General features: G+C 47.6%; 1 protein-coding gene across 1 annotated transcript in view; it reads left to right on the top strand.

The window, feature by feature from the left end:
• Nucleotides 1–13,295, top strand: part of LOC143986961 (ALK tyrosine kinase receptor-like) — a 317,275-nt gene that overhangs the window by 157,063 nt on the left and 146,917 nt on the right. Inside the window, exons 10-11 of the mRNA XM_077485377.1 lie at nucleotides 12,197–12,341; nucleotides 13,095–13,277. Coding sequence (XP_077341503.1) covers nucleotides 12,197–12,341; nucleotides 13,095–13,277 — 328 coding nt within the window. The remainder of the gene's footprint in view (nucleotides 1–12,196; nucleotides 12,342–13,094; nucleotides 13,278–13,295) is intronic.

Below are 13,295 nucleotides of genomic sequence, written 5' to 3'. Positions count from 1 at the left end.
GAAGCAGATGTCCCCATCAGTGTCCTCTCATGGAGCAGATGTCCCCATCAGTGTCCTCTCATGGAGCAGATGTCCCCATCAGTGTCCTCTCATGGAGAAGATGTCCCCATCAGTGCACTCTCATTGACCAGGTGTCCCCATCAGTGTCCTCTCATGGAGCAGATGTCCCCATCAGGGTCCTCTCATGGAGCAGGTGTTCCCATCAGTGTCCTCTCAAGGAGCAAGTATCCCCATCAGTGTCCTCATGGAGCAGGTGACCCCATCTCTGACTGCCCCCATGTCCCCTTCTGTCCCCATACATCAGGGGTCGGCAACCCGCCGGCCCGCTACTGCTTGGGTACCAGGATGGGGGAGGGGACAGTAAGATCCGAATCCCCAGCCAGGACATCCCCATCAGTGTCCTCTCATGGAGCAAGTATCCCCATCAGTGTCCTCTCACGGAGCAGGTGTCCCCATCAGTGTCCTCTCATGGAGCAGGTATCCCAATCAGTGTCCTCTCATTGAGCAAGTATCCCCATCAGTGTCCTCTCATGGAGCAGGTATCCCCATCAGTGTCCTCTCATGGAGCAAGTATCCCAGCCAGTGTCCTCTCATGGAGCAGGTATCCCCATCAGTGTCCTCTCATGGAGCAGGTATCCCCATCAGTGTCCTCATGGAGCAGGTGTCCTCATCTCTGACTGCCCTCATGTCCCCTTCTGTCCCCATACATCAGGGGTCGGCAACCCGCCGGCCCACTACTGCTTGGGTGCCAGGATGGGGGAGGGGGCAGTAAAATCCGAATCCCCAGCCAGGACATCCCCATCAATGTCCTCTCATGGAGCAAGTATCCCCATCAGTGTCCTCTCATGGAGCAGGTGTCCCCATCAGTGTCCTCATGGAGCAAGTATCCCCATCAGTGTCCTCTCATGGAGCAGGTGTCCCCATCAGTGTCCTCTCATGGAGCAGATGTCCCCATCAGTGTCCTCTCATGGAGCAGGTATCCCCATCAGTGTCCTCATGAAGCAGATGTCCCCATCAGTGCCCTCTCATGGAGCAGGTATCCCCATCAGTGTCCTCTCATGGAGCAGGTATCCCAATCAGTGTCCTCTCATGGAGCAGGTATCCCCATCAGTGTCCTCATGGAGCAAGTGTCCCCCATCAGTGTCCTCTCATGGAGCAGATGTCCCCATCAGTGTTCTCTCATGGAGCAGATGTCCCCATCAGTGTCCTCTCATGGAGCAGATGTCCCCATCAGTGTCCTCTCATGGAGAAGATGTCCCCATCAGTGCCCTCTCATTGAGCAGGTGTCCCCATCAGTGTCCTCTCATGGAGCAGATGTCCCCATCAGGGTCCTCTCATGGAGCAGGTGTTCCCATCAGTGTCCTCTCAAGGAGCAGGTATCCCCATCAGTGTCCTCTCATGGAGCAGGTATCCCCATCAGTGTCCTCATGGAGCAGGTGACCCCATCTCTGACTGCCCCCATGTCCCCTTCTGTCCCCATACATCAGGGGTCGGCAACCCGCCGGCCCGCTACTGCTTGGGTGCCAGGATGGGGGAGGGGACAGTAAGATCCGAATCCCCAGCCAGGACATCCCCATCAGTGTCCTCTCATGGAGCAAGTATCCCCATCAGTGTCCTCTCACGGAGCAGGTGTCCCCATCAGTGTCCTCTCATGGAGCAGGTATCCCAATCAGTGTCCTCTCATTGAGCAAGTATCCCAATCAGTGTCCTCTCATGGAGCAAGTATCCCAGCCAGTGTCCTCTCATGGAGCAGGTATCCCCATCAGTGTCCTCTCATGGAGCAAGTATCCCAGCCAGTGTCCTCTCATGGAGCAGGTATCCCCATCAGTGTCCTCATGGAGCAGGTGTCCTCATCTCTGACTGCCCTCATGTCCCCTTCTGTCCCCATACATCAGGGGTCAGCAACCCGCCGGCCCGCTACTGCTTGGGTGCCAGGATGGGGGAGGGGGCAGTAAAATCCGAATCCCCAGCCAGGACATCCCCATCAATGTCCTCTCATGGAGCAAGTATCCCCATCAGTGTCCTCTCATGGAGCAGGTGTCCCCATCAGTGTCCTCATGGAGCAGGTATCCCCATCAGTGTCCTCTCATGGAGCAAGTATCCCCATCAGTGTCCTCTCATGGAGCAGGTGTCCCCATCAGTGTCCTCTCATGGAGCAGGTGTCCCCATCAGTGTCCTCATGGAGCAGATGTCCCCATCAGTGCTCTCTCATGGAGCAGGTATCCCCATCAGTGTCCTCATGGAGCAGGTATCCCAATCAGTGTTCTCTCATGGAGCAAGTGTCCCCCATCAGTGTCCTCTCATGGAGCAGATGTCCCCATCAGTGTGCTCTCATGGAGCAGATGTCCCCATCAGTGTCCTCTCATGGAGCAGATGTCCCCATCAGTGTCCTCTCATGGAGAAGATGTCCCCATCAGGGTCCTCTCATGGAGCAGGTGTTCCCATCAGTGTCCTCTCAAGGAGCAAGTATCCCCATCAGTGTCCTCTCATGGAGCAGGTGACCCCATCTCTGACTGCCCCCATGTCCCCTTCTGTTCCCATACATCAGGGGTCGGCAACCCGCCGGCCCGCTACTGCTTGGGTGCCAGGATGGGGGAGGGGACAGTAAGATCCGAATCCCCAGCCAGGACATCCCCATCAGTGTCCTCTCATGGAGCAAGTATCCCCATCAGTGTCCTCTCACGGAGCAGGTGTCCCCATCAGTGTCCTCTCATGGAGCAGGTATCCCAATCAGTGTCCTCTCATTGAGCAAGTATCCCAATCAGTGTCCTCTCATGGAGCAAGTATCCCAGCCAGTGTCCTCTCATGGAGCAGGTATCCCCATCAGTGTCCTCTCATGGAGCAGGTATCCCCATCAGTGTCCTCATGGAGCAGGTGTCCTCATCTCTGACTGCCCTCATGTCCCCTTCTGTCCCCATACATCAGGGGTCAGCAACCCGCCGGCCCGCTACTGCTTGGGTGCCAGGATGGGGGAGGGGGCAGTAAAATCCGAATCCCCAGCCAGGACATCCCCATCAGTGTCCTCTCATGGAGCAAGTATCCCCATCAGTGTCCTCTCATGGAGCAGGTGTCCCCATCAGTGTCCTCATGGAGCAGGTATTCCCATCAGTGTCCTCTCATGGAGCAAGTATCCCCATCAGTGTCCTCTCATGGAGCAAGTATCCCCATCAGTGTCCTCTCATGGAGCAGGTATCCCCATCAGTGTCCTCTCATGGAGCAGGTGTCCCCATCAGTGTCCTCTCATGGAGCAGGTGTCCCCATCAGTGTCCTCTCATGGAGCAGGTATCCCCATCAGTGTCCTCTCATGGAGCAAGTATCCCCATCAGTGTCCTCTCATGGAGCAGGTATCCCCATCAGTGTCCTCTCATGGAGCAAGTATCCCCATCAGTGTCCTCTCATGGAGCAGGTATCCCCATCAGTGTTCTCTCATGGAGCAGGTGTCCCCATCAGTGTCCTCTCATGGAGCAGGTATCCCCATCAGTGTCCTCATGGAGCAGATGTCCCCATCAGTGCCCTCTCATGGAGCAGGTGTTCCCATCAGTGTCCTCATGGAGCAGGTGACCCCATCTCTGACTGCCCTCATGTCCCCTTCTGTCCCCATACATCAGGGGTCGGCAACCCGCCGGTCCGCTACTGCTTGGGTGCCAGGATGGGGGAGGGGGCAGTAAGATCCGAATCCCCAGCCAGGACATCCCCATCAGTGTCCTCTCATGGAGCAAGTATCCCCATCAGTGTCCTCTCACGGAGCAGGTGTCCCCATCAGTGTCCTCTCATGGAGCAGGTATCCCAATCAGTGTCCTCTCATTGAGCAAGTATCCCAATCAGTGTCCTCTCATGGAGCAAGTATCCCAGCCAGTGTCCTCTCATGGAGCAGGTATCCCCATCAGTGTCCTCTCATGGAGCAAGTATCCCAGCCAGTGTCCTCTCATGGAGCAGGTATCCCCATCAGTGTCCTCATGGAGCAGGTGTCCTCATCTCTGACTGCCCTCATGTCCCCTTCTGTCCCCATACATCAGGGGTCAGCAACCCGCCGGCCCGCTACTGCTTGGGTGCCAGGATGGGGGAGGGGGCAGTAAAATCCGAATCCCCAGCCAGGACATCCCCATCAATGTCCTCTCATGGAGCAAGTATCCCCATCAATGTCCTCTCATGGAGCAGGTGTCCCCATCAGTGTCCTCATGGAGCAGGTATCCCCATCAGTGTCCTCTCATGGAGCAAGTATCCCCATCAGTGTCCTCTCATGGAGCAGGTGTCCCCATCAGTGTCCTCTCATGGAGCAGGTGTCCCCATCAGTGTCCTCATGGAGCAGATGTCCCCATCAGTGCTCTCTCATGGAGCAGGTATCCCCATCAGTGTCCTCATGGAGCAGGTATCCCAATCAGTGTTCTCTCATGGAGCAAGTGTCCCCCATCAGTGTCCTCTCATGGAGCAGATGTCCCCATCAGTGTTCTCTCATGGAGCAGATGTCCCCATCAGTGTCCTCTCATGGAGCAGATGTCCCCATCAGTGTCCTCTCATGGAGAAGATGTCCCCATCAGGGTCCTCTCATGGAGCAGGTGTTCCCATCAGTGTCCTCTCAAGGAGCAAGTATCCCCATCAGTGTCCTCTCATGGAGCAGGTGACCCCATCTCTGACTGCCCCCATGTCCCCTTCTGTTCCCATACATCAGGGGTCGGCAACCCGCCGGCCCGCTACTGCTTGGGTGCCAGGATGGGGGAGGGGACAGTAAGATCCGAATCCCCAGCCAGGACATCCCCATCAGTGTCCTCTCATGGAGCAAGTATCCCCATCAGTGTCCTCTCACGGAGCAGGTGTCCCCATCAGTGTCCTCTCATGGAGCAGGTATCCCAATCAGTGTCCTCTCATTGAGCAAGTATCCCAATCAGTGTCCTCTCATGGAGCAAGTATCCCAGCCAGTGTCCTCTCATGGAGCAGGTATCCCCATCAGTGTCCTCTCATGGAGCAGGTATCCCCATCAGTGTCCTCTCATGGAGCAGGTATCCCCATCAGTGTCCTCATGGAGCAGGTGTCCTCATCTCTGACTGCCCTCATGTCCCCTTCTGTCCCCATACATCAGGGGTCAGCAACCCGCCGGCCCGCTACTGCTTGGGTGCCAGGATGGGGGAGGGGGCAGTAAAATCCGAATCCCCAGCCAGGACATCCCCATCAGTGTCCTCTCATGGAGCAAGTATCCCCATCAGTGTCCTCTCATGGAGCAGGTGTCCCCATCAGTGTCCTCATGGAGCAGGTATCCCCATCAGTGTCCTCTCATGGAGCAAGTATCCCCATCAGTGTCCTCTCATGGAGCAAGTATCCCCATCAGTGTCCTCTCATGGAGCAGGTGTCCCCATCAGTGTCCTCTCATGGAGCAGGTGTCCCCATCAGTGTCCTCTCATGGAGCAGGTATCCCCATCAGTGTCCTCTCATGGAGCAAGTATCCCCATCAGTGTCCTCTCATGGAGCAAGTATCCCCATCAGTGTCCTCTCATGGAGCAAGTATCCCCATCAGTGTCCTCTCATGGAGCAAGTATCCCCATCAGTGTCCTCTCATGGAGCAGGTATCCCCATCAGCAGGGCCAGATTAAGAACATCATGGGCCTGGTGCTGAGGATTTTGGTGGGGCCTTTTATAAACAATAAGTAAATAAAAATGCAAACATTTTTTTGTTATAACAAATTAAATTAAAGAGAGAGAGGGAGGATGATAGAGAGAGAAAGGGGATGAAAGAGGTGTGAGGGGTAAGGGATCGAGGATGAGGGAGAAAGGGGGGGGGGGGTGAGAGAGAGAGGATGCACATGAGCATGTGTGGGAATGACATCAATGCAGCCTGGCCAAGGCAAGTGACCGAAGGCACAGAACCCAGAAGGAAGACCGGGTGAAGATGTTAGTGCCCAGGCCCCGCCGGATTGATCACAGCACAGCACTGGAGGGCTCAGTCTGACAATTTAAGTGTACCCTAATGTGCTAATATGCTGGGCATACTTGTACATTATGGCATAACCTACCCCTAGGGCCTCTAAAAAGTAGTAATGTTCGAAAAGTTTACTACTGCTTTAATATCACGAGCCTCTCATGGGGCCCCCTACTGACCCTGTGGCCCTTGGGCAGTGCCTAAGTGCATAGTTGTCAACATTTCAAAAATATTTTCAGGAACGCTTTTTTACAATTGCTATATTTAGAGTAGCTTACATCCCCTATGTTCCTCTATACATCACAATAGTAATTACAAAATTAAATAAATACTAATAATGGGGCAGAACAAATATGAGGACTGTGAGATTTCCTTTAGTTGAACTAACAAAAGTGTGCCCATTCTAGAGCTGGTAACATTGAGGATATTCAGTATAAATTTAAAGAACAGTTTTTGTGGGTAAGAGGCACAGGGAAGGAGTATGGATGGTATAAAAGTGGGAAGTATGTGCAGGTGAGGGAGAGGAATGTGGAGGGTCTAACAGTGGGCACTATGTACATGAGGAGTGCAGAGAGTATGGCAGAAGGCACTATGTACAGAAGAGGAGTGTGAAGGGTATGACAGTGGGCAGTATGCACAGCAGAGGAGTGTAGAGGGTATGACATTGGGCACTATGTATAAGAGAACAGTGTGGAGGGTATAACAGTGGGCACTATGTACAAGAGAGGAGGAGTGTGGAGGGTATGACAGTGGGCACTATATACAGGAGAGAAGTGTGGAGAGTAGGATAGTAAGCAGTAATTACAGGAGAGGGGTGTGGAGGGAGGGTATGACGCTGGGCACTATGTATAGGAGAGGAGTATGGAGGGAATGACAGTGAGTAGTATGTACAGGAGAGGAGTGTGGAGGGTATGACAGTGGGCACTATGTATAGGAGAGGAGTATGGAGGGTATGACATTGAGTAGTATGTACAGGAGAGGAGTGTGGAGAGTATGACAGTGGGCACTATGTATGGGAGAGGAGGATGAAGTAATCTGGGAAGGAAAAATGTAAAGGTTTGTGGAAGGATGTTTAGGGACTGCGTAGTGGTTAATCGGGCCAGACATGGATTGAAATTACACCAATTAAGCAGAGACCAGCCATAGTCGATCTATGTATGGGCTAGCTGGTTTTACACAAGTCAACCTATTAACCGATTTGAGTACAACCAGCCTGTCAGGTTTTCCCCAAAACAATCAGTGCTGCCAGCTATAGTTAGCAACACTAATCTTTGTATTCACTGGCAGAACACAATAACACTGCGGGAGTGATCGCCCCATTCACAGGTCAGCAGGTGAGAGGGTGTGTGGGGACAGGCTGGGGAGAGATACTAGTCAGATACTAGTCCCTGGGTAGGCACTGGTTAGTATCAGAGCCAGATATACACAGGTTACATACGCCACCATCGTTAGAGCGAGAGCAATAATTCTAGCACTAGACCTCCTCTGTAACTCTAAACGTGTAACCTGTAAAAAAATGTAAAGCATCGCTTAGTACACAACAAAAAATAGTGCTAACTTTAGTGGGTTTTTTTAATGAATGAAACTGTTTCTTTCCAAAAAAAAAGTTTGAAAAATTGCTGCGCAAATGTCATGTAACATAAAAAGTTGCAAAGACCAAAATTTTATTCCATAGAGTGTCTGCTAAAACAATATATAATGCTTGAGGGTTCTGAGTAATTTTCTAGCATAAAAAAATGATGATTTTTACATGTAGGAGAGAAGTCTCAGAATGGGCCTGGGTGGCAAGGGGTTAATTATCATAAGTAATATACAAATAATTATTATAAGCCCTGTGAGTTCATCCTCTCAGTCTGCTGCAGTGTTCCAGATTGTGTTTAAACTGGTCGCTCTGTATGTAGCTTCTGACAGGCTGCGCAAGCAGCCCTGTATCTCGGGAACCATAGATGATAGCAGCCCCATATTTTAACCAGTGCTGGGATGGGTCTTTAGCTACATACCCCCCAAATGTGGGGTCTCTGTGACTCCTGATCGCTGAGCTACAATCCTCGAAGTCAATCTTTTTTTTTTTTTTTTTTTTTGATTTTTTTTTTTTTTTGGGCAAATGGGCCTATCTTGAGAAAGGGGCCTGGAGCTGCAGCTCCAATAGCCCCTATGTTAATCCGGCCCTGCCCATCAGTGTCCTCTCATGGAGCAGGTATCCCCATCAGTGTCCTCATGGAGCAGGTGACCCCATCTCTGACTGCCCTCATGTCCCCTTCTGTCCCCATACATCAGGGGTCGGCAACCCGCCGGTCCGCTACTGCTTGGGTGCCAGGATGGGGGAGGGGGCAGTAAGATCCGAATCCCTGGCCACATGCTCCTTCAGGGTGAACTGGCTTTGTATTAGTGAAGTACACCTGCACTGTTATTGTTACTATGTTAGAATTATTATTATCTTCATTTATTAGTGGGTGAATGTGGCCCTCCATGCATTCACATACATTGAATCTGGCCCTTAAGTGGAAAAAGGTTGCTGACCCCCCACCATACACCATTCCTCGGGTGTTCATGATGTACATACAGGCGGCTTTATAACAACCACTGACAGTCAGACATAATAAAATACTCTTTGCCCAACCTATTACAGAAGATCCCTGTTATGCCCACTCCTGTGCCCGCTGAGACCCCCCCCCCCGCCCCCCGTCTCACTTGGCTCCTCCCCTTCATCTCAAATGCCTCCAGTTCAGTGGCAATTTTCTTCTGTGCTGGACTGCAGGACTGCTTCTGATTCCACCTGGGTAGGAAGGACATGTTCATTGCGATGGCTGGGGCCCCCTCTCCCCCCCCCCACAGTTAGAACACACTTAACCCCTTGATCGCCCCCTAGTGTTAACCCCTTCCCTGTCAGTGTCATTTATACAGTAATCAGTGCATTTTTATAGCACCGATCGCTGTATAATTGTCAATTGACCCAAAAATGTGTCAAAAGTGTCCGATGTGTCCGCCATAATGTTGCAGTTTTGATAAAAATCGCAGATCGCTGCCATTACTAGTAAAAAAAATAATAATAATAATACAAATGCCATAAATCTATCCCCTATTTTGTAAACGCGAAAACGTTTGCGTAAACCAATCAATACACGCTTATTGCGATTTTTATTACCAAAAATTTGCAGAAGAATACATATCGGCCTAAAGTGAGGAAAAAAATTAGCTTTTTTTTTTTTTTTTTGTAAATTGTGGCTATTTATTACAGCAAAAAGTACAAAATATTGTGTTTTTTTTTTAATTGTTGCGCTTTTTTGTTTATAGCGCAATAAAAAAAAAAACCTGCCTGGATTTTGTCTTGCATATAAATAGGAACGTAGTGACGTACTACGTGGTTTTCAGCTCTTTAGCGCCACCCTTTGGGCTCCTTCTGCTAATTTCGTGTTAGTAGAAGTTTGGTGAGCGTTGATTTGCGCTTTTCTTTTTGCGCTTTTCATTTCACGTTTTTTTCAGTTAGTTTCTGAACGGCTGTTCGCTTCCATCGGTGAGTCGGACACAGGATCCGCCGGCCCCCGGATGATGATCATAGAGATTTCCGGCGGACCAGATGGTCGCCGCAGTCTCTACGATCGTTCGGAGGCCGGGCGCGATGTTATGACGTCACGCCCGGCCTCTGCATTCAAAATAACGGCGCCGCCTCGGCTGGGAAGCCGTGATTGTTTTTTTTTTTTTTTTTTTTTTTTTTTTTATTCTTCCCAGCCTAGAGGTGAGATATGGGGTCTTATTGACCCCCCCATATTTCACTGTAAATATGTCCGATCGTGCCATATTCCTATTACAAGGGATGTTTACATTCCTTGTAATAGGAAAAAAAGTAATCAAATATATATTTTTTTTTAAAGTGTGAAACTAAAAAATAAAAGTAAAATTAACAATAAAAAAAAACAAAAAACTATTTAAGTGCCCCTGTCCCTATGAGCTCGTATGCAGAAGCGAACGCATACGTAAGTCCCGCCCACATATGAAAACGGTGTTCAAACCACACACGTGAGGTATCGCCGCGAACGTTAGAGCGAGAGCAATAATTCTAGCCCTAGACCTCCTCTGTAACCCAAAACATGTAACCAGTAAAAAAAATTTAAAGCGTGGCTTATGGGGATTTTTAAATACCAAAGTTTGGCGCCATTCCACGAGCGCGTGCAATTTTGAAGCGTGACATGTTGGGTATCTATTTACTCGGCGTATATTCATCTTTCACTTTATGCAAAAAAAAATTGGGCTAACTTTACTGTTTTTTATTTTTTTTTAAAGCATGAAACTGTTTTTTTTTTTTTTCTGAAAAAAAACGTGTTCGAAAAATTGCTGCGCAAATACCTTCCGAGATAAAAAGTTGCAATGACCCCCCATTGTATTCTCTAGGGTCTTTGCTAAAAAAAAAAAAAAACATATATATAATGTTTGGGGGTTCTATGTAATTTTCTAGAAAAGGAGGAGTAGGAGAGAAATGTCAGAATTGGCCTGGATGCGAAGTGGTTAATCGTGATCAATTCTGTCATATGCTTTTGCTGCGGGAGCTCCAGGAGAATAATCCGGATGATTTTCGGAATTATCTCCAGATGATGGACCCCTGTTTTCACCAACTCTTGGCATTGGTGGCCCCCCTATATTAAGAAGCAGGACACATGCATGAGGCTTTTATTTTATTTTTTGGTTGAATAATAATGATTTGGTATATTTTCTATATTTTTGGATACATAGAATGCACTTTTTGGTTAAGTTCTATTGGCAGATATCATGTCTAATTTTATTTGTTTTCTTTCGTTAATGCACAATAAAAAAAAATTGTGGAGAATAATACTTGGCGATGTGTTTTACTTCAAATGACAGTTTGGGAGTAGACAGTTACATTTAAACAAATACAATGTAACATTATCAAGGGACACCGACACAGTTGTATCTTTGATCTTAAAAACGACGGGATAATGGTGTTGTGGTAACTTGCCCAAAAAAAAAAAATATATATATATAAATTATTCTTATCACTAATAAAAAAAAGCCTTTGAAAATTAGTTTGCAATAACTCCATCAATATCACCAGCAAAGCAGCTTCATTATTATCCCATTATAGAAGAAGAGAATTGTGCGCTGCATTTCCACATTTCAAAATTTAATGTTAATTCTCCATTACGATCGCGAGTTCACAAGACCGACCGCTTCCGGCTCGCCCTCGCTTTCCGAGCAATGTGTGTTTGTACTTTGGACTTTTGTCCGACGGACTTGTGTACACACGCTTGGAAAATCCCACAACAGGCATTTGTCCGTGGAAAATTGTAAAACCTGCCATCCAACATTTGTCGAAAGAAAATCCGACCACAATTGTCCCATAGAGCGTACAAACGGTCGGATTTTCCGCCAACAGCCTGTCATCGAACATTTCCCATTGGAAAATCCGATCGTGTGTACGAGGCTTTAGGAAATGGAACAAGGAACTGGCTTACAGCCACAAAAAAAAAAAACTGATGAAAAAAACTGTACACAACGGTGTATATACAATGGTGTATATAATGGTCTATATACATGGTGTATATACATGTATACAGGGTGTATATACATGGAGTGTATACATGGTGTGTATATACAAGGTGTATATACTTAGCTTATATACATGGTGTGTATACATGGTGTATATAGAATGGTGTGTATACAAGGTGTATATACAGTGGTGTGTATACCTGGTGTGTATACCTGGTGTGTATATACATGGTGTGTATATATGGTGCATATACAATGGTGTATATACATGGTGCATATACAATGGTGTGTATACAGTGGTGTGTATACATGTTGTTTATAGAATGGTGTACATTCATGGTGTTTATACGAGGTGTATATACAATGGTGTGTATACAAAGTGTATATACAATGGTGTGTATAAAAGGTGTATATACATGGTGTGCATTCAAGGTGTATATACATGGTGTGCATTCAAGGTGTCTATACAATGGTGTGTATATATGGTGTATATGCATGGTGTGTATACGAGGTGTATATAAATGGTGTGGTGTGTATACATGGTATATATACAATGGTGTATACATGGTATATATACAATGGTGTATACATGGTATATATACAATGGTGTATACATGGTGTATATACAATGGAATGGACATTTTTCTAGTCCTGAACAAAAAAATAAAAAAATTTCATCGGAAGCACCACCACCACTCTTTGATCTTTCCCCAAATCTCTGAATGTTTTTTGTTGTGGTTATTGATACATTGTAACTTTATCCTGCATTGTGATTTGTCGTAGATGGAGAATGGAAAGTACGTCCCGCTGCTGATCGCCGCAGGGGGAGGCGGCAGAGCCTATAAAGCAAAAGCGAACGTCGTCCAACCAGAGCGGCTGGAGAACAATTTCACCGTGCCGGGCCTGAATGGAAAATCTGGGGCGGCAGGTAAATTCCCTGGGAGGGGGGAGGGGGGGGGGGGTGTGGAGATCACTTTGGGTGTCATTTTCTTTTTATTCACCTTAATATATATATACAAGAATATAAGAATTCTTCACCCAGCAACTAGACAGCTAAAAATAAACAACAAAACCCTGTTCAAATCTATTGCGATTCTTAGCAGAGCGATTAGCACCCACTTATTTTATATTGACGCAAAGTATCAGTTTTCGGTATCGGGAGCATTTCGGTGAGTACCGATATCCATGCAAATGCTTGGTATCGGCACCGGTACCATTACCGTTATTGGTGCATCTCTAATTATAACTATTTGGAATTAGCAATATTTTATAGACATGTGCACTGACAAAAAAAGTGTTGGTTTACATTTCATTCGTTTTTTGCTTTTTTCGAAAATTGGAAATCCGAAATGTTCGAATTTAGAATTTTCGGATTTCAAATTTCCTCATTTTCGAATTTCCTCATTTTCGAATTTCCTCATTTTCGAATTTTCCAAAATTTAGAATTTCCGAATTTGAATATTCAAATTTTTGAATTTCCAAAATATAGAATTTTCCAATTTCCACAATTTTGAAATTCCGAATTTTCGGAGATTTCGGAATTAACTAATTTGTCAAAATTTTCTAAAAAACTAATTTGGAACTCAATGAATTGCACATGTCTAATATTTTACTAATAAAAACCTGGCCCAAGCTTGGATGAGGCAATGCTGAGCCATGTGTTTTTTTTTTTATGCCGCAGGTGGGGGAGGAGGATGGAGTGACTACACATCGTTCCTGTGGGCAGGCAAGTCGCTGGCGGATGGTGGCACCGGAGGGGAGTCCTGCCCCCAAGCCCTGAAGAAGTGGGGATGGGAAACTAGAGGTGGCTTCGGAGGAGGTGGTGGCGGCTGCTCCTCCGGTGGAGGGGGCGGAGGATACATCGGTAAATATGGTTCCGGTC

The sequence above is a fragment of the Lithobates pipiens genome, unplaced genomic scaffold (genome assembly GCF_037356315.1).
Source record: "Lithobates pipiens isolate NorthernLeopardFrog02 unplaced genomic scaffold, aLitPip1_a1.2 Scaffold_18, whole genome shotgun sequence".
Classification (NCBI taxonomy): Eukaryota; Metazoa; Chordata; class Amphibia; order Anura; family Ranidae; genus Lithobates; species Lithobates pipiens.
The sequence above is the reverse complement of the archived record's forward strand: the minus strand, read 5'-3'. Positions and strand labels throughout refer to the sequence as shown.